At 37.9% G+C, this 23426-nt stretch overlaps 2 protein-coding genes across 2 annotated transcripts; one reads left to right on the top strand and one right to left on the bottom strand.

Annotated features, from left to right (window-relative positions):
• Positions 1-6100: 6100 nt before the first annotated feature.
• On the bottom strand, positions 6101-16184 carry LOC143848337 (NAP1-related protein 2-like). Its single transcript, XM_077357255.1, has 10 exons — positions 15747-16184; positions 13887-14009; positions 13695-13745; positions 13483-13554; positions 13216-13329; positions 13055-13116; positions 9963-10023; positions 9551-9607; positions 9392-9442; positions 6101-6612 (listed from the first exon to the last, which is right to left on the bottom strand). Exons 1-10 carry the CDS (start codon positions 15861-15863, stop codon positions 6541-6543), a joined length of 780 nt encoding a protein of 259 aa, XP_077213370.1. The 5' UTR covers positions 15864-16184; the 3' UTR covers positions 6101-6540.
• A 2788-nt stretch (positions 16185-18972) lies between these two features.
• On the top strand, positions 18973-22976 carry LOC143848633 (origin of replication complex subunit 6-like). The gene is made up of 10 exons (XM_077357623.1): positions 18973-19352; positions 19441-19487; positions 19789-19893; positions 19982-20062; positions 21268-21379; positions 21482-21544; positions 21626-21713; positions 21902-21987; positions 22469-22565; positions 22643-22976. Exons 1-10 carry the CDS (start codon positions 19233-19235, stop codon positions 22720-22722), a joined length of 879 nt encoding a protein of 292 aa, XP_077213738.1. The 5' UTR covers positions 18973-19232; the 3' UTR covers positions 22723-22976.
• The last annotated feature ends 450 nt before the right edge of the window (positions 22977-23426 follow it).

Below are 23426 nucleotides of genomic sequence, written 5' to 3'. Positions count from 1 at the left end.
TTACAATGAACCTAATTGCCAAATCATTCAGCTCGCAAGATGTTTAACAAAAACATGAAAAAAAAGACGAAAAAATAACAGAGAAAAGTGTCAGTTTGTGGACTTGTTCTCTTTTCTACTAAAGAAGATACAAAAGCAGGGAAAGGAGTTAAGAAAAAAAATGGTTAACCCCTATATTTCATTCGAGGAGAAACTGCTACCAAACACAAAAGATTAACAAGGGCAAACATAAGATTAGCATGTCATCTTGTAATGGTTGGACTATTTCAACAAATAGATTTTAGGGCTTTTAAAATCTGTTCGGATTAGTTAAGGAAGGATTGTTTGTAAAATGTCTGGGTGCTTTTGAATTGACTATTGAAACATACACCGGCATAATGTTTTTACATTATTCTTTCCGACAGTTTCTCCCTTTGTCGAACTTGAATTGCTACTGTCCAGTTCCTGCCATGTTTGGTTAACTCGAATTGACTATTGAAACCTGTCAGTGTAGATTTTCAAGTACTTGCTTTCACTTGACGTTGAGGATTTCAAAGATGTGAATCTGGGTATTCTGTAACATTTGTGAGTTTCTTCCCCTTTTCTTGGTTAGCTGTTTTTCTATCTTATATTTTATTTTTGTTATTGTTGTTGTCCTAACCTGTTCTGTTTGGCACTTTAAGAACTGTTCTAATTGTTCATTACTTCTGGTGCCTTTGATGTTCCAGAACTTCTCCCCTAACCCTTACTTTGAGGATACAGAGCTTACAAAGACATTTTGCTTCTTCGATGAAGGAACGGCAGAGATAACTGGCACAACTATCAAATGGAAGGAGGGTATGGTAAGACCGTAAGAGTGATGCCTCTCTTACGGTAATTCTTGATTCATTAGCATTAATAAAAACCAAAGGATGCAAAACCAAAACCTTCGAAACTCTAAGCAAAATGTTGAAAACCCAAGAATCCCAAACCAAAACCTTGGAAACCCAAAGGAAAATCTCCGTGAAAAGCTGGCTGTAAACCTTATTGGCATCTTCGTTTATGGCATTGGCCTTTACAGATACAGTGAAAGTCTGGTTTGTGTTGGGCTTTCATGGTTTTTTCCCCATGGAAAGCTGAGATTGGGCTTGTGAAATCGAAAGAAGGACCCAGGTATGTAAGGTTGTGTTTGGCAACGATTTTTTTCTTCCATTTTAGAAACACAAAAACAAGAAACATTGTTTGGCGAATTTTTGGCACCTGGTTTTTTAGGTTTTTGTTTCGGTTCCGATTATTTTGACGAAAAATTTGTTCTAAAATTTACATCGAGTTTTAGGTTGAAAGAAAGAGGAGCGTACGTCTCTGGGTTATCAAACCCTCTTGAAACTCATGTTTCCCAGTTAAAAATATGTTTCTGTAATGCATGCGAGACCCATGGCCGTGCTCCAACGTGGATGAAACCATGGATGAAGAAGATTTTCTTAGCCGTGAGTACAACTGGTCTATACATGTCGAGTGGCATTATTGTCTCTTCACTTCTCTTTATATCACGGTTTTGTTATATATGAGGGTATTTCAATGCTCTAATTTGTTAAAATTAGAGCCAACAACTGAAAAATATCACTTGACCCCAACTTGTTAAAAGATCTAAACCCTTCATTTTTTGGGCCCCAACACCATAAAATCATCTCTATTAATAGGATGATCCTAACCATCTTTTCCAAAAAGAGAACGGAAGATGGTTTTTAATTTGAAAATGACAAAAATACCCTTTATCTAAAGAATGTTGGGGCGACAAAAATACCCCTTGCTTTTAGACTTTTTATATGGTATAAGCATTGATCCAAACTGTCAATTTGATGGGCCGTAATGTAAATATGTTGTGCCCCAAAAATCATTTCCATAAGATGATCCTAGATTTCTGAACTATTATGGAAACCTCTATAGATCGGAAGGCTAGGAACGTCCAATGAAAATGATTTTTTTGAACACAACAACTTATGCTGTTGCCCATCAAATCGACGAGCTCTCATAGGTGAAGAACTCACCTGGGATTAATTGGGGAAAGGTGAAAGTTAGAGGGAAAATCAAATAATGAAAACCCTTTTGGTTAGCAAACTTATAGGGGAAGAAGTTAGAAGTGGCATATCATTCTCAGGAGAAAAATTTTTCTTGGAAAAAAAGACTGACAGCGGGAAAAAACATTTTGTATGGCACAAATTCCACATTCCACATACTGAGCACAGACAATTACAATCGTTGTTGGGCTCAAAACTAAACGTATTTTTTAGCCCAATAATAGGTTAGGGGCTCACAAACCAAGTGTATTTTTCTTCTTTCCAACGAAGAAATTGTTGCTATTGTTTACCCACTCGGGAATCTAAAACGGAATGAATACCAAGATAGCAATAATCCAAAGGGGAGTGATAAATCGACTCTCCATGTGTCTTTCTCTCTCCACTTTCTCTCTCTAACCGAGGAGAGACAAAAGAAAGACACATGTTGCAGAACTACGGCAAAGCGCCTCCCCTTTGAGTGACAAACATGTTTTTCTCTTTTCTTTTTCCTTTTATCTTTGCAACTAGATTTGTGAATTTTAAAGAGATTTCTACTATGTATTGAATTACTCTTGTTAACACACCTTTCTTGGTTGTTTGGGTTGGGAAGGTTTAAAGATATTTGTTGTTGAAATTCTCTTCTTTAGGATTAGTAGCATTATTTCAATGCTTGTATTTTAATAGCTAAACTATAGAATTAATGAGAGTGTTTGAACTATGATGATGGCTTTGACAGTTGACGTGTTACAGCACCATCTCGAACTACTTAAGCTTTCGGAGTAATTGGTTGTTTCACATGGTTTCAGGGCAAAGGTCCTGGTTTCAAAAGAAAATAAAAATCCACATGTATTGGCCAACCCAAAAGAGGGGGCAAAACATGAAGAGAAGTGTTAATAGTACAAAAGATTAAATAACGCCCCCCAACGGCTTAAGCTTTTGGAGTAATTGGTTGTTTCGCATGACGATATGTCATGTAATCTATTTCATCTTGGAAGATCAAAAGGACCTATGGGGACCATTGATTGCGGGACCCATCCATCTATAACACTAAGGTGGGACCATTTAGGAGTTTTCTTGGAAAAAAAAAATAACCATCTTTACTTTCAAGCTTAGTCAAGCACATGGGATTTGTGTTTGAATGTGAAATTTGGTCTTAAGATAACCACATTTATAGTGATCTAGACCGTCCATTCATATATCCTGACTCACTAATCAAAATGCGCCCTTCGAAATTCCAAATTAACCAAAAGATACCAATCGAGATTTGACGCAAGAACTCATATCTACAACCCCTTGTTGTGATAGATACACTATATTATGATGGATGCTCCTTCTCTCCTAACCTGAAGACCTTACTGTTTATAACATAAGGACCTAGGGCAGTCCGATTCAAAATGGATCATGACCCTGACTCAGAAGTAAGATCCAAAAGTACCCTATAAAGGATCCTAAATACAGGGCTCATAAACTAGATGAGTGTGAGAAGGTAGATCAGATTTTGAGGGAGTTTTTTTATATTGTGATTTTTCTGGCTCTTCTTGCCCTATCAGCCCTCTAGCATCTATCCCTCAGCCACTGTCCCTCACCATTGAGCAATCTAATATTCCCTTGAAAAAAAGAAAAAAAATCAAGGTAGCCAAACGCGCCCTAAGGCTCGGTTCACTTGTTTTCTCGCTGCAAGAAAAGAAAAGAAAGGAAAGAAATCTGACGTGATAAAATGGAAAAGAAATGAAAAGAAACCGTCACGGGAAACCTGCTTTCTCGTTATTCACTTGCCCAGATTAAATGGAAAAGAAAGGAAAGGAATAGTGAGAAAATCGTATTTTGAGGAAACCTGCTTTCTCGTTGTTCACATGCTCGTTCCCGTATTTTCCTGCGACAGTGAGAAAATCGTTTTCTTATCAAATCGGTGGGAAAATAGTTGAGGGAAAGGAAAGGAAAGCAGAATTTCCACATAATATTTTGATTTTCCACGTCAGTATCTCTAGTTTCCCGGGAAACAAAGAGAACAACGCTATTTGTGCTTTCTCAGGAAAAAATGAGTGATTTTCCTTTCCTTTCCTTTCTAGCGTCGGGAAGACAAGTGAACAGGCTAAGCCTGAAGGAATAACAAATGTAGCTTGATGACGTGGATCCAATGGGGATGCCGTTGTGGCTGATTTTCAGGCACCCTTTGGTTTAGCATTCCAAATATTTTCGATATGGAAAGTTAAAATTCTAGGGATTAATTGTTAGAACAACTCTCAAAACCAAAATCCGAACCACTGCAATTCAATCTTCTTCAACCATAATTTCCCACCATGAAAATCTAATGATTCTCCCTCTCCCTCACTAGTCCATCAATATCCATCAAAATTCAGCAACATTTTCCAGCAAACCCCAAAATACCTAATATGGAAAACAAACCCAGAAACAAAGAGAAGAAATAACAAATAAGAATAAATGAACAGTTTCCTCCACTGCCCTTTCTCGAGTTGCATATGGAACTCACTGTTTCGGAGTTTCGGGGTACTGTGGGTTATGCAGAAAGAAGTTCCAGAGGTAATTATGAATTGGCGAGGATCTTTCCATGAATGCTTGGGCGAATCGCTATGGAGGGCACTCCCGTTTGCGATTATTTGGTGTATCTGGAGAGAGCGGAATAACAGAGTTTTTCCAGACAAAGCAAAGCACTGGAGACATATCACCTTGGAGATAAAATTGTCTCTTATTGAGTGGGGAAAGGCAGCTGGAAAGACTCCATATTCAACCGGAGTAGGGATTTCGCAAGAAAAGAGGACTCGTAATGTATTCACCCCTCACTGGAATGCACCGAGTGAGGGTTGGCTGAAACTGAACTTCGATGGGAGCTCCTTTGGAAACCCAGGACCGGCAGGTTTTGGTGGGATAATTCGGGATCATCTCGGACGTGAATATGTGACGTGAATGAGACGGAGGCTAGGGGTCTGCTATTTGGATTAAAATGGTACGATTGCAACAATTTAGGGCCTCTAATCGTCGAGGGGGACTCCTCGAATGTAATCTCCTGGGCTCGTAACACTAGAGGTGCCCCTTGGCGTCGGGATTTGGTTCGTAGGCTGAACCCCAATCTTACCCACCGAAGGAGAACAGCCAATTCTGAGGCCGACACATTGGCTTAGAGAGGGGGTTCTAGCGAATGAAACCACTGTATTCCTTTGTACTGCTATGGATCTCACTTGATCTTATAGCTCATTCTCGTTGTATTGGCTCATCATGGCCACGATATCTTTAGCCTCTGTATTGGGACACCTTGTCCTATTTTTTAATATTATATGAAATTGTTAATTTTCAAAACAAAACAAAAGAAAAGAATAAATGAACAGTATTTCGTTACAACCCTAGGTGGTTTAAAGGCCTGGCCTATTTTGTTCCATCAGTAATAGGGCTTTTGGCATATTAACTAGGTACATAACACAATTCAATCTGATCTCCCATATGAGTGAAATTATATGATGGAGCAGACATGCTCGTATTCATCAACCCGCCCTCGATAAATACGAGCATGTCCGCTATTCAGCATATAGTTTCTCCCCAGCCCATTTAATCTAAACAGAAATCCCCTAAATCGAGAAAGAAAAGCCTAACCTAGGGAGAAAAAAACAAAGAAAAAACAAGACTGGAGAGATCAAAGCCATCGCCGATCTTTAAAATCTTCTTCAAATACATAACCTCGTTGATTGCAAAGAGGACTTGAATCTGGAAAAACCCCAACTCCAGTTCAGCAAGTTGTGATGAAAAAAGCTATTTGCTTTTCTACATCAATCAAAGAGAGAAGCCCTTATCCCCTCTATTTCTTAGTTGGTGATAGAATCCTTTTGTTTGTCTAAACCCTAAATCCTTTTCAACATGTTTTTGTTTAAAAAAATTCTCCAATTGAGATGTTCCTGTTCTAGTCTGTTTTGAGTGTTTTCCCCAAAGAACTAGTCGTACGGGTTTCCATAAGATGGGTTTTTTTTAAGTCTTCTAGCAGTTTTTTTTTGGGTGGGGGTGAAGGAATTAGTGGATATTTACTAGTAAGGTTTGAATGTTGGTTAATGTACTGAATGAAACTCACAGGTTTGAAATAAATCGAAAAATGTGAACATTTCTACATTCAATTGATGGCCAAGATTTCCAAAAGACAGTATTGGATGATAAAAACACTTCAAAATACGATACCCTAGCTCTCATACAGATTAGTAGAGCAAAACAACAAATATATTCCGCACACAAATGCCCAAAAAAATGGACAACAGCACTATAGACATGAAAGAGATCTGATACTCGAGTCATACCCACCTTGATAAGAAAAAAAAACCCATAGAAATGCAGAACGTAAGAGAAAAAGAAACCAAGAAAACAGAGAGACAGAACCCTTAAATCACCATTGATAGCAGTTGGTGGCTATAAGAAAAGCTACCGTTCCCAACAAGTTAAAAAGTCCATCTTCTGATTTGGTCCTTCTGCAACCATGGGACATGGCTTCACAAAAGATAAGAAGGGAAAACCTGTCAAAGAAACTCGGCTAGTCATCTTCCTCGTCTTCATCCTCATTTTGGTCGTCATCATCCTCTTCGAAGCCATCGGCACCCTTTTCCTGACATGACAAGGGACACAGGACACTCAATCAAAATTTGGATTTACAGTGTTTGTAAGCCGATCATGATTCAGAAATGAAGAAACAGAAAACAAGCATGGTGGTAGATTAGCAGAAAGTGATGCTTGTTCCCTACGAAAGCAAAGTAACACGTGATAGCTCATCTATCCAATGGTCAAACTACTGGTATTGGCAGTCACAAATTTATCTCGGAAATTTCTCGGGCGTACGTGTCTTGGGATATTTTAAATCTTTTTGTTATTTTGGGTTTATATTAAGAAAAAAATGGAAAAATAAAATATTAGAAATTATCTGATGGACTGGCGTACAAACACATACTCATGAGTAGGGAGAGATGACAAGGATCCATGGCCAAACAAATTTCTTATGGATTTCTATAAGGTGTTTTGGGATCTTATCAGCAATGATCTTTAAAAAAGCATATCGTGATGATCTTATGATTGTGATATAGGAATTTTATGCTCAAGGGTACATTTTTTTTTTTTTGAAAGATGACATATTTCGTTAATATTAAAGTAGCATTCGGGACCATTCGGGACATTAATAAACCTATGAACTAATTCCACGTTCACTACCCTGATACCGAAGACAGAAGGGGATATGAAGGATAAAGATTTCAGACCAATTAGCATGGTCAATAGCCTTTATAAGATAATCTCGAAAGTCCAGTCCAATCATCTTACAGAAAACTTTCTGAACAACATTTCTCTGTACCATGGTGCATTCATTAAAGGAAGACAAATTTTAGATGGCGTGCTAATCGCCTTGAAATGTTTTGATTCTCTCCCCCGAGCTAAGAGGGTATTCTTTACAAAGTTTACTTTTTTAATGGTCTTTACAAAGTTGACTTAGGGAAAGCTTATGGTCATGTTGATTGGGCCTTCATTGACTATATGCTTAGCAAAAATGGGGTCCAGTCAGAAATAGAGACAATTGATCCAAGGGTGTATCCCATTAGTCAGGTTTTCCATTGTAGCAAGTGGCCGCCTATTGGATTCTTTAGAAGCTCTAGGGGTATAAGAGCAAGCATACACCTCACCCCACCCTGTTCATCATCATTGGTGAGTCTTTGAGAAAAATGTCATCTAAAGCTGGGGAGAATGGTTTGATCAGTGGACTGAGACCAGCCACAAATATCTTGATCTATTGCCTCTAATATTCTGATGATACAGTCAATTCATGAAAAATTGCAATTCAAAACTTCAACATCTGCAAGCTGTCCTTGGAGGGTTTGAAGCTATATCCGATTCAAAAATCAACCTCACTAAAAGTTCTTTGGTGGGTATAAATATTGACGATAGAAGCTGCCAGCTTTCTAGCGAGTTTGGTTGCAAATTGGATTGTTTACCCATTATTTTGGTTTACAGGTTGGCATTGGGAACCCATCTAAGAGCTTGAGCATTGTGGTCATGGAACGGGTTGGCCACTAAGAAGAAGAGATACATATCTATTGGTGGTAGAATGATGTTGATCAAGAGGCTATGGCTAATCTTCAGTGTATTTCATGTCTATTTTCAAGATTCCCATTGCAATTGCAAAGAGGAATAACAAACTTAAGAGAAGTTTCCATTGGGTGGTGGGGTGAAGAGCCTAAGAAGATCAAATACTTAATTAACTTGGAAGAGGTCAGTTATCCTAAATAGTAAGGTGGCTTGGGTTTATGTGACATAAAATGGGGAAATCATGTCCTACTGAAAAAGTGGCATTGGAGATATGGGGAAGAAAGAAAGTTCTCAGAAGAATCACATCAGCTATATATGGAGGACCAAGACAGTGCGTGGATCACAAACACTCCTTGAAATGGAAATGGATCTGGTGTGTGTCGTGCAATATGCTTGATTTGGGGGAAATTTGGTGAGGGAAATAGAAAGCGTTGGAACTGGGAAGGAGATCCAATACTGGAACAATAAGTGGTTAGGAAATGAACCCCTAGAAGCTTCTAGCGCAAACCTTTACTCTAAAAAAAGACACTAAGGTTAGTGACATGGTCCAATGGAACAATGGGAGGATAGAATGGATACGGAATTTTCGCAGGTACTTAAGGATGAGGAAGAAGCATCCTTCTTCACCTAAGCAGATAAAGTGAGCAAGTTGTTCATATCGCAAAGCCCATCATGATAAAAGACATTGGATCTTCAAATATAACAATATGTTCTCTACCAAATCTTTCTTCAGGCACTTAACCTAGCCTACTTGTTTGTTTTGGGACTGCTCGTTCCCTTGTTTTCTACTTTTCTTTTAATAAAATTTGTTTTCTTTCAAAAAAAGTACTCTTATATGTTGATTTAAGTCATAAAACCATAGATCGAGAAAAATCCTTTGCAAGAGGCAAAAAAATGACAAATTGAAGTTCAGCTGTTCGGGGAGTTCAAGCAAACATGACATGATTTGGACCCTATATCGGTCGTATCGATCCCGTATTGGCATATCATATGACCTCGCTGATAACATATCGGCTGAGATTTTGAACCATGAGTCTATCTAACCCATCAATATGCCATGCTTCTATCAGAAAATCAATAGTCTGAAGATAGCAAAACCAAGTAACCTTTAGTGAAATGAGAAGGGGAAAACGGGCAAAAGCCCCGATGTCAAAAACAAAACAAAAAAAAAAAGTATTCCAGTTTACTTAGAAATGACCAACAAGAAGCCACAAACAAGCAAATCGAAGAAGCATGGGTACAGAAAATGTAAATCCAGGACTCAAACTCAGTGGACTTGCAAGCAATTTTAATGGAAAGATATTAAGAATAACTACCTCATCGTCATCATCACCTTCTTCTCCATCAAAATCCTCTTCATCAGCCTCCTAAATCAATGAGACCGTAACGTAAAGAAGTATATGATACGGAAGCCCCACTGAGGTGAAATCATCATCAGAAATAAAATAGAAATTATTGGAAAAGACAAAACTCACATTGTTGAAATACTTCAGAGGATTTGGCCATAGATCTTCCTTGATTATCTCAGCCACCTGCAATGGTAGAAGTTAATGCCAAAAAACAGAAGAATATTTGATGCGAGATGAAACACACAAGATTCTAAGTGTCATTTAAGTTCCGGTTTCCTGCACCAGGAAAACCCAAACAGACTGATTGGCAACAGTGGCTATAATTCGAATTCATAAAAGCAAAAAAAAAAAAAAAAAACGGCAGCAAGAGTAATGACAAAGCATTTTTTTTTTAAAGATTAATGATAAAGAATTGTTAAATGTTATTAATTGTCATTACAACAGTCACCATCATGTCAATGACCAGAAACATGCAATATACACAATTTTTACATGGTAGGAATATTGAAAGGGTCAAATCTACAGATATAGGAGATACCTCGTCATTAAAACCTTCTGAAAGATCTTTCTGCTGAGTTTCACCGAACCAGCTGAAAAAGCTGCACTCACACAAAGTATCACGAGTATCATATCTTTGAAGATAGATATTCTTCCAAATCAATTATGGACGTAAACAAACAAGGAATCCACCCACAACCATGGAACTCTTTTGTCTTTAAATTTACTCCAAAAAACAATTACAATTAAGAGTATGTGCAAGGTATATATATAGAGCATGCATTTGCTGCGCTCAAGCACAGAAACAGGGTGGGGCCACATTTTGGGTGGGATCCAAAGCATTCATTTGATGGGCCCTTTCATGGGTAGGGTGTCCAGCAAAAATCAGCTCCATTGGGTCACCTTAGGGAGTCCATTTGTGGGGCCAAAAATGGACAGATTTGTGGACAAACAGTATCTGTCCATTTTTTGCCCCACAAATGGACACCCATTGGTGATCCAATGGAGCTGATTTTTGGTAGGCCCCACATCCATGATGGGGCCTTCCAAATGAATCCTTAGGATCACCCCCCCAATGGCCCCACCCCCCTGTTTCTATGCTCGAGCGCAGCAACCGTTTTCTCATATATATATATGACAAAAGGGTTGTTGCGCTTGAGCATAGAAACAGGGGGCGGGGACATTGGGGGGGTGATCCTAACCATTCATTTGGAAGGCCCCATCATGGATGGGGGGCCTACCAAAAATCAGTTCCATTGGATCACCAATGGGTGTCCATTTGTGGGGCCAAAATGGACAGATATTGTTTGTCCACAAATCTGTCCATTTTTGGCCCCACAAATGGACACCCTACCCATGAAAGGGCCCATCAAATGAATACTTTGGATCCAACCCAAAATGTGGCCCCACCCTGTTTCTGCGCTCGAGCGCAGCAACTCTCTCTCTCTCTCTCTCTCTCTCTCTCTCTCTCTCTCTCTATATATATATATATATATATATATATATATATATATATATATAGATAACGGTTCCTACACATATGTGTAGAGAGTTCTCTACACACTAGCTTAAAATACAGTGGGGGCCCACATTGTTTGGGTGATCCAAGCCATCCATTTTAAAGGCCCTCACATAGATAGGGTGTCTACAAAAAATTAGATCCATAGGATCATCCCAACCCTACGATTTGTGGAGGTAAAATGGATGTCTTTAAACCTTCACAAATTAGTCCATTTTTTGTCTCCATAGTTCGAATGGTTAGGATGATCCTATGGATCTGATTTTTTGTGGACACCCTATCTATGTGAGGGCCTTAAAAATGAATGGTTTGGATCACCCAAATAATGTGGCCCCCACTGTATTTTAAGCTAGTGTGTAGATAACTTATCTACACATATGTGTAGGAACCGTTTTCTCATATATATATATATGTGTGTGTGTGTGTGTGTGTGTGTGTGTGTGTGTGTGTGAAATACAGCATGCAGATGACTTAAACTTTTGCCAACCCCTGTATAAATGCATTTGCACCTAGAGCTTCCAAGCATCAACCTACTGCCATCAGTAGTAGACTATTAAGTCAAGCAGAGACAAATAGTCCATACCTGTTTGCAGACAAACTAAATGTAGTCTGAACCATCCTGGATGTGTGGATTATTGTATTTTCCACTCCTCTTTATGTCCTCTAACTCATAGAGCATAGGCCCTTAGTTAACAGATGCAACAACTGAAAAGCAAATGTGTTACCCCCTCATCTCTGAGGACTCCACGGATACCAGCTGGCAATGGGTTACCAATAGTGGATCCGTCGAAATTAAATTTTAGCACGGATTGGCTTGGGGGTATCCAACTAGGCGTAGGGATGTGTGCTTGCACTCCACTAGCACACATCTCCCTCTATCCCGTCCATAAGTCATAATAAGAGATGAAGGAAAAGCTCGGAAGAAACCGGGAAGGGTCTTAACCCAAGATATGATGAGTGCTATCACTTTTGCGTACAGGAAGGGTGAACTCTTTGTAATGCCCCTAAATACCCTATTGTTCCTTTCCTTTCAAATCACCAACAACATAGCTAGGTACTACATGCCATAGAATCTTTCCCTTCTCCGGGCAAGGGACAGCAAGCCAATCCTAGAGTTTTGTCAGGAAAGACCTTATCCTGTTATCTTAAACGGCCAATCCCCATCATGGTGCGATCGTGAATCGAATTTCCACACAGATATTAAAGTAATGGGTGCTTATCACTAGTTTTGTGAGGAAAAACCTCATCCTGTTATCCACCCAACAATCTGCTATCCACCAACAGTCTGTCATGGACACTGGAGAACCTTTCCATCACTCATAATTTTGTGCCCATTAATGATTTTTCGACAAGACAACAAAAAATGCATCTAATGCATTTGATTCATTAAAGAAATCAGGTTAAATGATTGTATAGATGTTATAGGTCATATACAAAATACAAAATATTTCATAAATTGGTCATATCATGCACATTGGACGCATAACAGAATAAAAATATATTACATGAGAACATAAAGTGGCTAATATATACACAATTTGGAGAGATGCATCTCTATCACGGTTTTAAATTTCAACCGAAATATGCCGAAATTCATTATGTCGCCATTTCAAAATTTTTGAATTTCCCGAAATTTCGGTAATTTCGGTCCGCAATTTCGGTCTTAAATTTCAATTATATGTCTTTTTTAAATATTTTTTTTTTTTAAAGTGTTACAAAATTTCGGAATTTCGAACCAAATTACCAAATTTCGGACCGAAATTTTGGTTTTCGATGGGGTCCGAAATGGTTACCGAAACCAAAATTTTAAGCCATGATCTCTATCAAAGACAAAAAAAAATTTTTTTTTGAAGATCTCTATCAATGACAATTTAACTTAGGGAAATGATATATTTGCCCTCTTTTTACTTGGGACAGCCCCCTCTAGTGTAAAAGAGTAGAGTCATAAATACACTAGAGACTTTCCGGAGTAAAAAAAAAAGGAGGCAAATATATCGCTTCCCTTCAACTCATGAAAATTTTGGTGAATGAGACACGAAAATTTAATAACCAACAACCAAATAAGAAAAAATCAATATATTAATTTCTGGAAAAGCATAAGAAAGAGAAGAAACCTTTCTTCAGCATGGGGCCGCTTGTTCCCCTTTTTATCATCACCAACACCGTTAGCAATATCCTGCAAACATTATACAGAGCATATTTCAGACTAGAATTAAAAGAGCACGTAATAAATAAACACAGAAATACTAGAGAGACATCACTCTTACGGTCTTACCATACCCTCCTTCCATTTGATAGTTGTGCCAGTTATCTTTGCCGTTCCTTCATCGAAGAAGCAAAATGTCTTTGTAAGCTTTGTATCCTCAAAGTAAGGGTTAGGGGAGAAGTTCTGGAACATCAAAGGCACCAGAAGTAATAAACAATTAGAACAGTTCTTAAACTGCCAAATAGAACAGTTTAGGACAACATCAATAACAAAAATAAAATAAAGTATAATAGAAGATATTAAAACAGCTAACCAAGAAATAGGGAAGAAACTCACAAATGTTACAGAATACCCAGACTTCACATCTTTGAAATCCTCAACATCAAGAGAAAGCAAGTACTTGAAAATCTACATTGACAGGTTTCAATAGTCAACTCGAGTTAACCAAACATGGCATGAACTGGACGTTCAACAAGGGGAAAAAGCTGTAGGAAAGAATAATGTAAACACATTGTGCCAGTGTATGTATTATAGAAAAGAGGTAAAACCTTCTGATCTTCCTCGGTCAAAAGATCACAGAGCACGGGATGACTCAAAAACTGCATAGTTCACCATTCCAGACATCAATTGGATGAGCAGGCGATTGCAATTCCATTAGAATTATCATAAAGACTGGGAAGTTAAAATCTGATAATAATAAATGAGAGAGTAAATGAATTGAAATAAGGATGGAAACAAACTGCGGTTAACCAAAAATCAGGAATTGATTGCATGATCTCATTCCGTTTATTGTAAACCGGACGGCGTATCTCATTATACTTCTGTTCCACTTCCAAGACTTTGTCACTAGCTTCCTCATTGACCTGTTGGACATCAACAATCATTTAAAAGGTCAAGCAAAAGGCTGCAGCGTGAAAAGCACAAGTAAGAAAGAAATAAACAAGATGGTGAGGTTAAATTAGAGCAGAAATATTAACAAACAGTAACATTTTAACTTCTAAAAAAACGTTTACAATGCCAAATAATAATTGGAATTTGGAAGTCCTTCCGGTGATAAAATAATTCAAATCAACAAAAAGGAAATTAACAGATTCAAGTGGAAATAGAACCCTTCCTATCCAGAGTAGATATCAAAAGGACCCATGAAGCACGGACTATAATTACACAATTTGCATAAAAGTTCTAAAAGAAAATATTCCGATAAAGACGCGTGTATTTATGTCTAGTTTCTTGAGTGGCAAAGCAGTTGTAAGATCAAATTGTGAATCCTACAGGTACTTAATGACGACTCCCATTACATTAAAAGCTCTAATGTGAGCTTTTCTGAAACTATTTCTCCTAATAAACGCCATTGAAAATTTTGAAAGGCAGAGACAACTTTAAATGTTTCAAAATTGAAGAGGATAATAGGTGTGATAGAACTATCACATAGTCCATTCATCTTCATTCAAAATGGAGATATAAACCGTTACTACATAGAAATTGGATAAGGATAGGGGTATGGGCTTAAAATCGACCAACAGCATCAAGAGATGAAATTCGAAAACGATGACAAAATCACATTTAGGGTATCTCTGCTATAATGGAAAATAGACACAAAAAAAAAAACCTAACCAACCCCATAGCCACAAACCCAATAAAAGAAAGCAGGCGCACACACCAAACACTTCCTATCCTTCGCCTGCCATTTTTTTAGTGATAACATTTATCTATTTGGGTGTGTTAATAAAGATAGAAGCATTTACAAGTAGAGGGACGAACTGTCTCACTGCCTCCCAAAGCATACTACCTTCAAGAAGGCCTTCTTAGACAAACAAGACAATAACCCAGTACAGTCCACTGCCTTGGAAACGGATGACAACGAAAGATCAGAAAAATAAAATTGTTGAGGAAACAAAATGAACTCCTGGCTGGGGCTGTGCCACATACTTTTCGATCGACACACGGAAGCAAGCCCAAAACGATTGATAGCTCGCGTTGATTGAAAGAGGAGCTACAAAGGGGATGTTGGGCCCTCGTCATTATTTATCAACAGAAAATAACTCATTAGTATCCGGAATCCAAATTTTAAATTTACCTATCGGGCAATGCGATATACTCAGCATGAGCTTAAGCAATCATTTTTCAACTAAAACCACACCACATCCAAGGTTCGCTACTAGCACCAACCTTAGAAGATCTACAGCCACTAGCTCTATAAATCCTATTATCTGCTTACTTTTCTTTTAGCGTTGGGACTTTGCTCACCTACAAACACACAAGAAACTCATCTTTCTGGTACCTAAAGACTGGCAATACGTTTCATTTTCGGGTTTTTCTTCACTCGTAGTGGAATTCCTTAAAAATTCCAAAAAAGTGAGTCTTGCAAAGTTTTTTGTTACATGATACAAGAAAGTGAGTCTTGAAAAGGTGTCTTCAATCAAACCCAAAAAAAAAAAAAAATTCTATATACAGAACTTCTTCCGAATGTAATTTTCTTCGTCGGTGTAATAAAAAAAAAACATTAAGTGCAAGAACATCTTCGTGCCAAAATATATTCAAACATATGGAAAATAAAAAATGGCAGAGTAGAATCTGGAAAAAAGAAAGAAAAAGGATACCTTTTCAAGCTCGTCTTGAATTTCCTGCAACTTCTCAATAGATAGAACAAGCTCTCCGTCAATGTGATCGGAATCCTCCTCCGAAACCTTCGTTTTCTTTCCCTTGTCTGCAACCATCTTCCTAAACCCTAAATTTCTCGATCTTCCTAAAACCCTAACCCTAATTTCCAGAGAGAAGAAGGTATGAGAGAGGGGAAGGGGTTTTGGTTTTGGTTATAGAGAGAGTAACCAACGAAGGGTTTATCATATGAACGGAACGGAATTTATAGGATCTATGTTTTATTCAGTTGTTCTGACTGTGAGTGGGACCCATCTTAGTGAGATCGACAGGAGAACCGAGCGATTAAGGGTTTGTGTTTGCTTAGAAGGCTTCGAATCAAGTGGATAAGATATTTAACAAACCCTAACCCTAACCCTAGGAAGATTTTGTTCCGATTCGTTGCTGGCAATAACCACTTTAATTTATAACCACGCGCGAGCTGTAACCCTAGCACTAATTAGGATTTTGCTAGGCAGTTTCGCAGAAAATCGTTTCGGGGCTGACTTATGTAGGAGAGAACAGCAACCTAAGATGAATCAAATGAATAAGACAAAATCTGCTAAAAGTGAGCCTGACTGCTTTCTGGTGTAAAAGTCACCCTCGAAATGGCTTTATTTATGCGAAATTGCCTAGCAAATCCCCACTTATGAAGATGAGAGGTTGTATGATTCGCACGGGTAGTGATCTTGACCGTTCATTTGATGGAACAAATTTGCCGGACGTGTAGACTAAACTCTAAAGGCATATTTGGATGTGAGGAAGTTTTTTTGGCTGGGAAGATATTTTTCAAGTAAAGTTTTTTAATTAATTTTTTTCTTGAAAATTGTTTAGAATGCTTGTTTCATATCCTTCAATTTCTTAGAATTTTAAATTCCACTGTTTGGCCAACATATTTATGGAAAATAATTTAGAGGAATGCTAAAGTAAAGGCGCCCTTGCAAGAGCATAAGGGCAAGGTCACCCCATTCAATCCACCTCGCCCTGCATAAATGGAAAACTCTACTTCTCACACATATAGAAAGAAAACTAAAAACTCATATCTCTTAAAAGGAATTCCCTAGCGTCCATCGCAAAAGGCATTTGGCGAGTGACATGTTGCATGTGAGAGCAGCCACCTCGTGAATGAAGCCAAAATATGCTTAAAGGCGAGCCTGTGTGGCTGCTCTCACATGCAACAGGCCATCCATGAAATGCCTTTTTGCGATGGACGTTAGGATCCCCTCATAGATGTCAATCTCGCATGAATAACCAGACCACCCTTATCTTATAGAAAATGTGCCAAAGTACCCTCGTGATGAAGAAACTAACTCGCGGATCTTGTATACTTCTCAACTGAATCAACCAAGTCAAGCTCATGACCAAAGACATTTCTACAAAATTGGACCTACTAGTTCACTTTTCCATCTCAATAGTTAAGAGCAACCCACATTCAACCCCATGGTAACCCTATATGACCCTATGAAGTCGCTACACTATAAATCATGCCAATGTCGGATCCTCACATTGCCGCCCGCCTATCCAGAATCCAGCTCCTCTTCAGAAATCCTCCAAATATTTCATAAAATCTAACCACACAAAATATCACCCTCCAAAGGAGAAGCTGTAGTTCTCATAAATCAAAATTCTCCGCAAGGTGTCTCTATCCTGTCCAAATTTTAACTTCCATTTTCAAGCAAATCTCTCTTCATATACCTAATAGTACCACTCTCATCCTTTTATTTGCGGGCGAATATTGACTCTTTAAAACCTGCTTCATTCATAGGGGCAACCGATGACCTTTCACAATAAATAAATGGGTTCTTGATTGGTTTCACCATCCCACTCAATGAATCATTAGAATTCTTATCCAACTGTTAAAAGCTATGACAGTTCCCAAAAAACCTATCAGCAACCCGTTAAAAGGAAGAGATAAGGTGAATTCAGACCGGCATTCCCTCATCTCCACTTGGAGATATTGATTTATCATGGGGAAAAAAATTCATGGTAGCCAAACGTGCCCTTATAGGAAAACTTGAGATTCAGGATTGTTTTTTTGCTTCATGTCAAGATTTTTTCCACCTGCACTCATCTTACTCTGAGAATGCATGACATGAATGAAGTGCTATTAAACAATAGTGCAAGATGATTCAACTAACAGTTTTGGGTCTGTAAATACTTTTCCATTAAAGATATCTTTGATGCAACTAATGATTCTCACTCTGGAGTTTAGAGAAATAAAGGAGACCGAAAGGAAGAAGTGGAGGGATGCTATTGGTGCGTCAGGCACAATGAGTGTTAAGATTTTATCTTTTAAGTTATAACAAAGAATTCGGATTTTTTTTTTATGTCATGAAGCTTGAGTAGGGTCAAGCTGGACCTTGGGTTTTTTTTTCTTTAAACCTCACCCGAATGGAGATAGTCAGAATTTTCAATGTGAAAACCCAACCACCTAAAAATCTAACCAAACTAAGACCTATGATTTTTGAATCTGATCAAGGTATTTTCAGATTGAGTCAAAGCGTGTTGGGTTTTACGCAACCCAAGTTGCAACCTTAGGGCAGGTTTGGCCACCATGACTTATTTTTCATGATAAATCGGTGTCTCTAACTGGAGATGAGAGTGAAGTGGCTAAACAACAGGAAACTAATGTCTCCAAGTGATGATGAGTGGCTAAAAATCATAAACAGGACAAAAAAAAAAAAAAAAAAAACTCTACTCCAAGTAGGGTTGACTTTTTCTTGATTTTTAGCAACATCTCAGGCTCATCTCAATCGTCCCCTCTCAAATCTCTTTCTTCTCTCACTGCCTAATCCTCTCTCATCACTTGGACACATGTTAAAAAAAATTCCTGGCTGCTAGAAATGGCCTTACCAACCTTCCACAACTGTGCCCTTTAAAAAGAGAGAAATTACATGATGATGATGTGCATGCACGTGTAGCCTAAAAATATAGTGAGGTCCACATTTTTGGGGCGGTCCAAACCATTCATTTGTTGGGCCTTTACTTAGATAGGGTGTGCCCAAAGAATATTTTTCACAGGATGATCCTATCTCTTTGATATGTGGGGGTCTCAAATGGAAGGCATAGTATAAAAACCACCATATAAATTCCCTTAGATAGATAGCTTTAAAAGATAAAAAACGTAATGTTAGACAAAACAATCAACATTAATCTCGAAACAGACACACACACAACAACAACAAATGAGTAATGGTCAAGCTAATCCCACCTAAGAAAATTTTGGAGCATGGTCGCAACAAATCTACATATACGCAAGCTAGTGACTATTTTTATTTTCCCTATGCTTTTGGCGCGGGCACGTTACGTATTTGAAACGAAGCATTATTTTTTTTTCCTTTTCCCCCTCTTTCTTCCCGCCGTTTTCTTGTTATCTTCTTTACCTGTCAGCGCCATTTTTCTCAAATGCAACAGCAACAGCTTCTTCTCGTTCCCGCCAGAATTCGAACATGGATATGCCCTGCATTGCCAGAAAATTAGGGCTTTCCGAATCCAAGCCCTTGATCAGAAAAGCCGAGGAACTCCGACGCCTCTGCGACATCCAATTCGATTCCTCCATCATCGGTGTTGTAAGAACTCTTTTTCTTTTCGATCTCGATCTCGATCGATCTCGATCTCGATTCAATCTCTAATGAAGTGTCAGTAAATTGTATGCAGGGGGAGGTTTGTAAATGGATAATCTGTCTGGAGATTGCTGCAAACAGGTCTTTTGTGCATTTCTTTTAGGATACTGATATTGACACTACCATTTTTTGATAATTGCACTAACTCATCTTGTCTTTTATTATTTAAACATCTGTCAATAGTTAATACAGTTCATCAAAATTCTTTCACTGGCAGATTAAAATAGAAAATACAAGCTGAGTTTGTTCTATTATCAAAATATAATGGTTCCAATATCAGTACCTTCTTTTACCTAAACAAATTTCTTTTTTTGTTTTGGAGATCAGTAACCCCTTATTATTCATGGGTTTTCTGTTTTTTTTTTTTTGTTGATTGGCACAGGTTGCAGGTTTTGTTTGATCGGCAGAATGCCATAAGGTTGAGTGGGATGTCTGACAAGGCATATATTAGGTCTTTCAATGCACTCCAGAATGGTCTTGGTGTCAAGTAAACTTCTTTTTTTTTTTTCATTTGTGCTCTCTTTTTCTTCATCTTCTCAATTCTACTCTAATAAATTTCCACATCAATGGTGTAGAGCGAAGCTGGATATTCGAGAATTAGGGATCCAATTCGGCTGCATTAGACTCATTCCTTTCGTTCAGAAGGGCTTCTCTCTGTAAGTTCTCTTTCTTTCTCCTGATTTGTTTATTTTTATTTAATTTCGTGTTTTGGTAATATTGCTCTTTTGATCTCTATGTGCTTGATTAAATGCCATCTATAAGTTAATCGTCTTTTGTCATATGTGGGCAGTATCATCGTTTCTTTAATGTCACCTTATTTTTTCGACATCCATACTAGTATCATCAGCCCATTTCTCGTGAGGGATTTGGGTCGACTTCACTTCTTATGTAGTGAGATTTCTTTTTCTTCTTTGGGTGATGTCATGGAAAGGACATGACTCCTTCAATCTAGCCTCTTGTCCTAACTTCAATGACTGCAAAATAATTGAAACCATACCCTTGTCGGATGTGAATTTGCGCATTACGTCTAAGTTCCCTCTCTTGTTTTACACTGACAACCAATTGATGACTTTTTTCAATTAGTTTACCAGCTGTTTTGGCATCTCCCAAGCTGTGCTCATCCTTAATTAGCCCACACATTACACATACCATGTTTTATCCTCAAGCCGCTAAATTTTTTCCTGTTGATTGCTACATTAGGGCCATCACTAGCTGAGGTCTTATCCTGTCCTACGCTTTGACATTGGGTTTGATCACCTATCTACTTTGATGACGATTCTCCTGGCTACTTAGGTGCTCTCTGCCCTACCAGTTGGTAGTTGGTTTTCTAATGGCTCTATTCCCGCCTCCTGGAGGATCAAGAAATATTACATGATTGCCAATTCTATTGCAGATTCCTGACATCTAGGTCACCTACTCTGTGCACCTTATGGTACCTGGGGTTCAACTCAAATCCCCTGCACAACCTTACGATGGCAAATCAAAATACTCTCAAGGTCGCCATCAAAATACTGTCAGCCTTCCAAGCTTATTACCATCTGCTATCACTTTATCAAACATATTTTCAAAGAAGCATCATCTGTGCTAGTATATACTACTATATAGCTTCTGAACAACAACTTGCCACACTTGTATACTATGCCTGTTAATCAAGGGAAGCTCTTCAGCTTGGTTTGCAAATTCTCTATTCATTATCAAGTGTATTTGAAAGTAAAATTTCACATCCTTAAGATTTGGGAACAAAAGTTTCTCCCTCTCTATTGGTTCCAAACTACTTCCAACTCATCTTGTATGTGGAAGCCACTGCTTCTATGTTCATGTCCCCTTTCTATGTAATTAACTCATTGACATTCATTTTCAGCTACAAGGACCGATTTCTTGTTTCGTTGCCAGCATCCCGTCGGGCCGGTGCTGACTTCAGTCGTCCTGTATTTACAGCAGTTGCGTTCTATTTATGTGCAAGAAGACACAAGGTAGTCCATAACTTCACGTTGAGATTTTTCTTTTAACTTTTTCAGATTATCATGATTTCCCTCCCTTGTTTGCTTATCCTTCATTGTTTACCTGTTGTGCAGCTTAAAGTAGATAAGCATAAGTTGATTGAGCTTTGTGGCACCTCTGAATCAGAATTTACTAGTGTATGACCCATTTTTGTACTATTAGTATTGTCTATGATGCTCTTTGTTTATGTATAGTAACATTTTCAATTTCATTTGCAGGTTTCAACTTCAATGAGTGACCTCTGCTTTGATGTTTTTGGAATTTCAAAGGAAAAGAAAGACCCAAAAGTTGTGAAAGGACACCGAGGTAATCCTTGTTTTTAACAATTTAATGAAGCAATCATTTACTTTATTATCTCATTCCCATTCTGTCTATGTATCCTTATTAATTTACATTTGTTTGATCCATTTGAAAGACTGTTAATACCATGCTACAGCCATAGATTTTTAGTATGCGGCTGAGCAATTATTTGCTAATTCTAATTTCGGTAACAGAACTCTTAGATGCATTACCTGGCAAAAGGAGACTCGAGGATGACGGTGATGTATCTGAGGATTCTTCAGTTGATGATGGACTGGAGGTACTTATGCCTTTTGTGTTGCTCTTTTATTCTATTACAATAAGGCTTATGTGAGTAGAATGCTACACAATATAGATACATACATGTAAATAGGCAGACAGACTTGCATACATATTGAAGATCTAGAAGTAGTTTGCCTATGAATTTCACCAAATGCATCCCTTCATACAATTAAATAAACAATAATTAGTAAGGATAATAATTGGTTATCTATATGTAACCTATCAGAAGTTCCCCATTGGTTGGTAAGACCCACTCTTCCAAAAACTATGAAACTTTGAATAAGACAAGGTTCCGATTTTCTCATTGGCACCAAAAGAAAATTGTAACCAGCCCTTTTAATTTGTTTCTTTACTATGCTTGCGTTTGCTTTTGTGTCTGTTTCTAGGATTAATTGTTATGACAGATTTTGGCATCATCCTTGCCATCATGATTATCATCGATGTAGTGTGATTTGACCTAAAGACAAGATTATTTGCAGATCCCAAGCTTCAAGAGGCATAAAAAGATGGATAAGCTTGCATACAATGAATGGAAGTCATCAGTCATTGCATCTAATAATCACAGTAAGGCAAAAGGTGTGTTCTCTTAGCCTCTATTCACTACCAAAGGCCAATTAATAGATGACTCATTTTCAGCAATCTCTTTTTAACAGCTCCTGAGAAGACAAAGAGGCAAGCTCGACTCAACTTTACTAAGAAATCCCCAAAGACAATTTTTCTAGATGCTTCATAAGAGGTTATTTATTACTTCTATTCATCATGTATGCAGTCTGATGGACTTGGATTGCTGATTGTCTGAATAACCAACAACTCAAATCCTACATTTTTAAGCTAACATGGAAGAATATAATCCAGGAATAGTCCTTTATAGCTCTTATGAATTTGAAATTATCATACAGCTCAAAACCCCACTTCTTTTATTGTTTCTTTTAACAACATCAAATATTCAGAAATTCACTTTCCTGAATAAAATATTGTATCCTTCTAGCTGTAGCTTCTGAAAGTAGCATTTTCTATTGGGAAAAAATAGCAAGGCGTGTGGAGTATGGCAATGAAGAACATGTCTTGATGTCTGTTCTTAAGAAGTGATGGGAAACAAGACAAAGTTAAGATAAAATCTGAACTAAAATGTAAACAATAATGAAGCATCTTAGTAGGCCTTCCTATGAAAAATTTGGATGAGCAGGAACTTGTTGAAGTATAAATCAGTTGGATTTCAAATTGGGTTAATTTTTCAAAGTGTGAATGATTAAATTCTTGAACCCAACAACTAGGATCTTGAATCTCATCTTCCTTTACAATGGGTGAACAAACTATGACTACCTTACAATAGAGCCCATGGACAATGCTCAAGCACAGCACAAACATGTCAACATTATTGGCTACGGTGCGGCTTTCACATAGTTTTAGACAGGGCACATGGACTGGGCTGGTCTA

Source organism: Tasmannia lanceolata, unplaced genomic scaffold, assembly GCF_043159265.1.
Source record: "Tasmannia lanceolata isolate RefF3 unplaced genomic scaffold, GAP_Taslan_0.1 ptg000016l, whole genome shotgun sequence".
Classification (NCBI taxonomy): Eukaryota; Viridiplantae; Streptophyta; class Magnoliopsida; order Canellales; family Winteraceae; genus Tasmannia; species Tasmannia lanceolata.
Note: the sequence above shows the minus strand (reverse complement) of the source record. Positions and strands in the feature narration are given on the sequence as shown.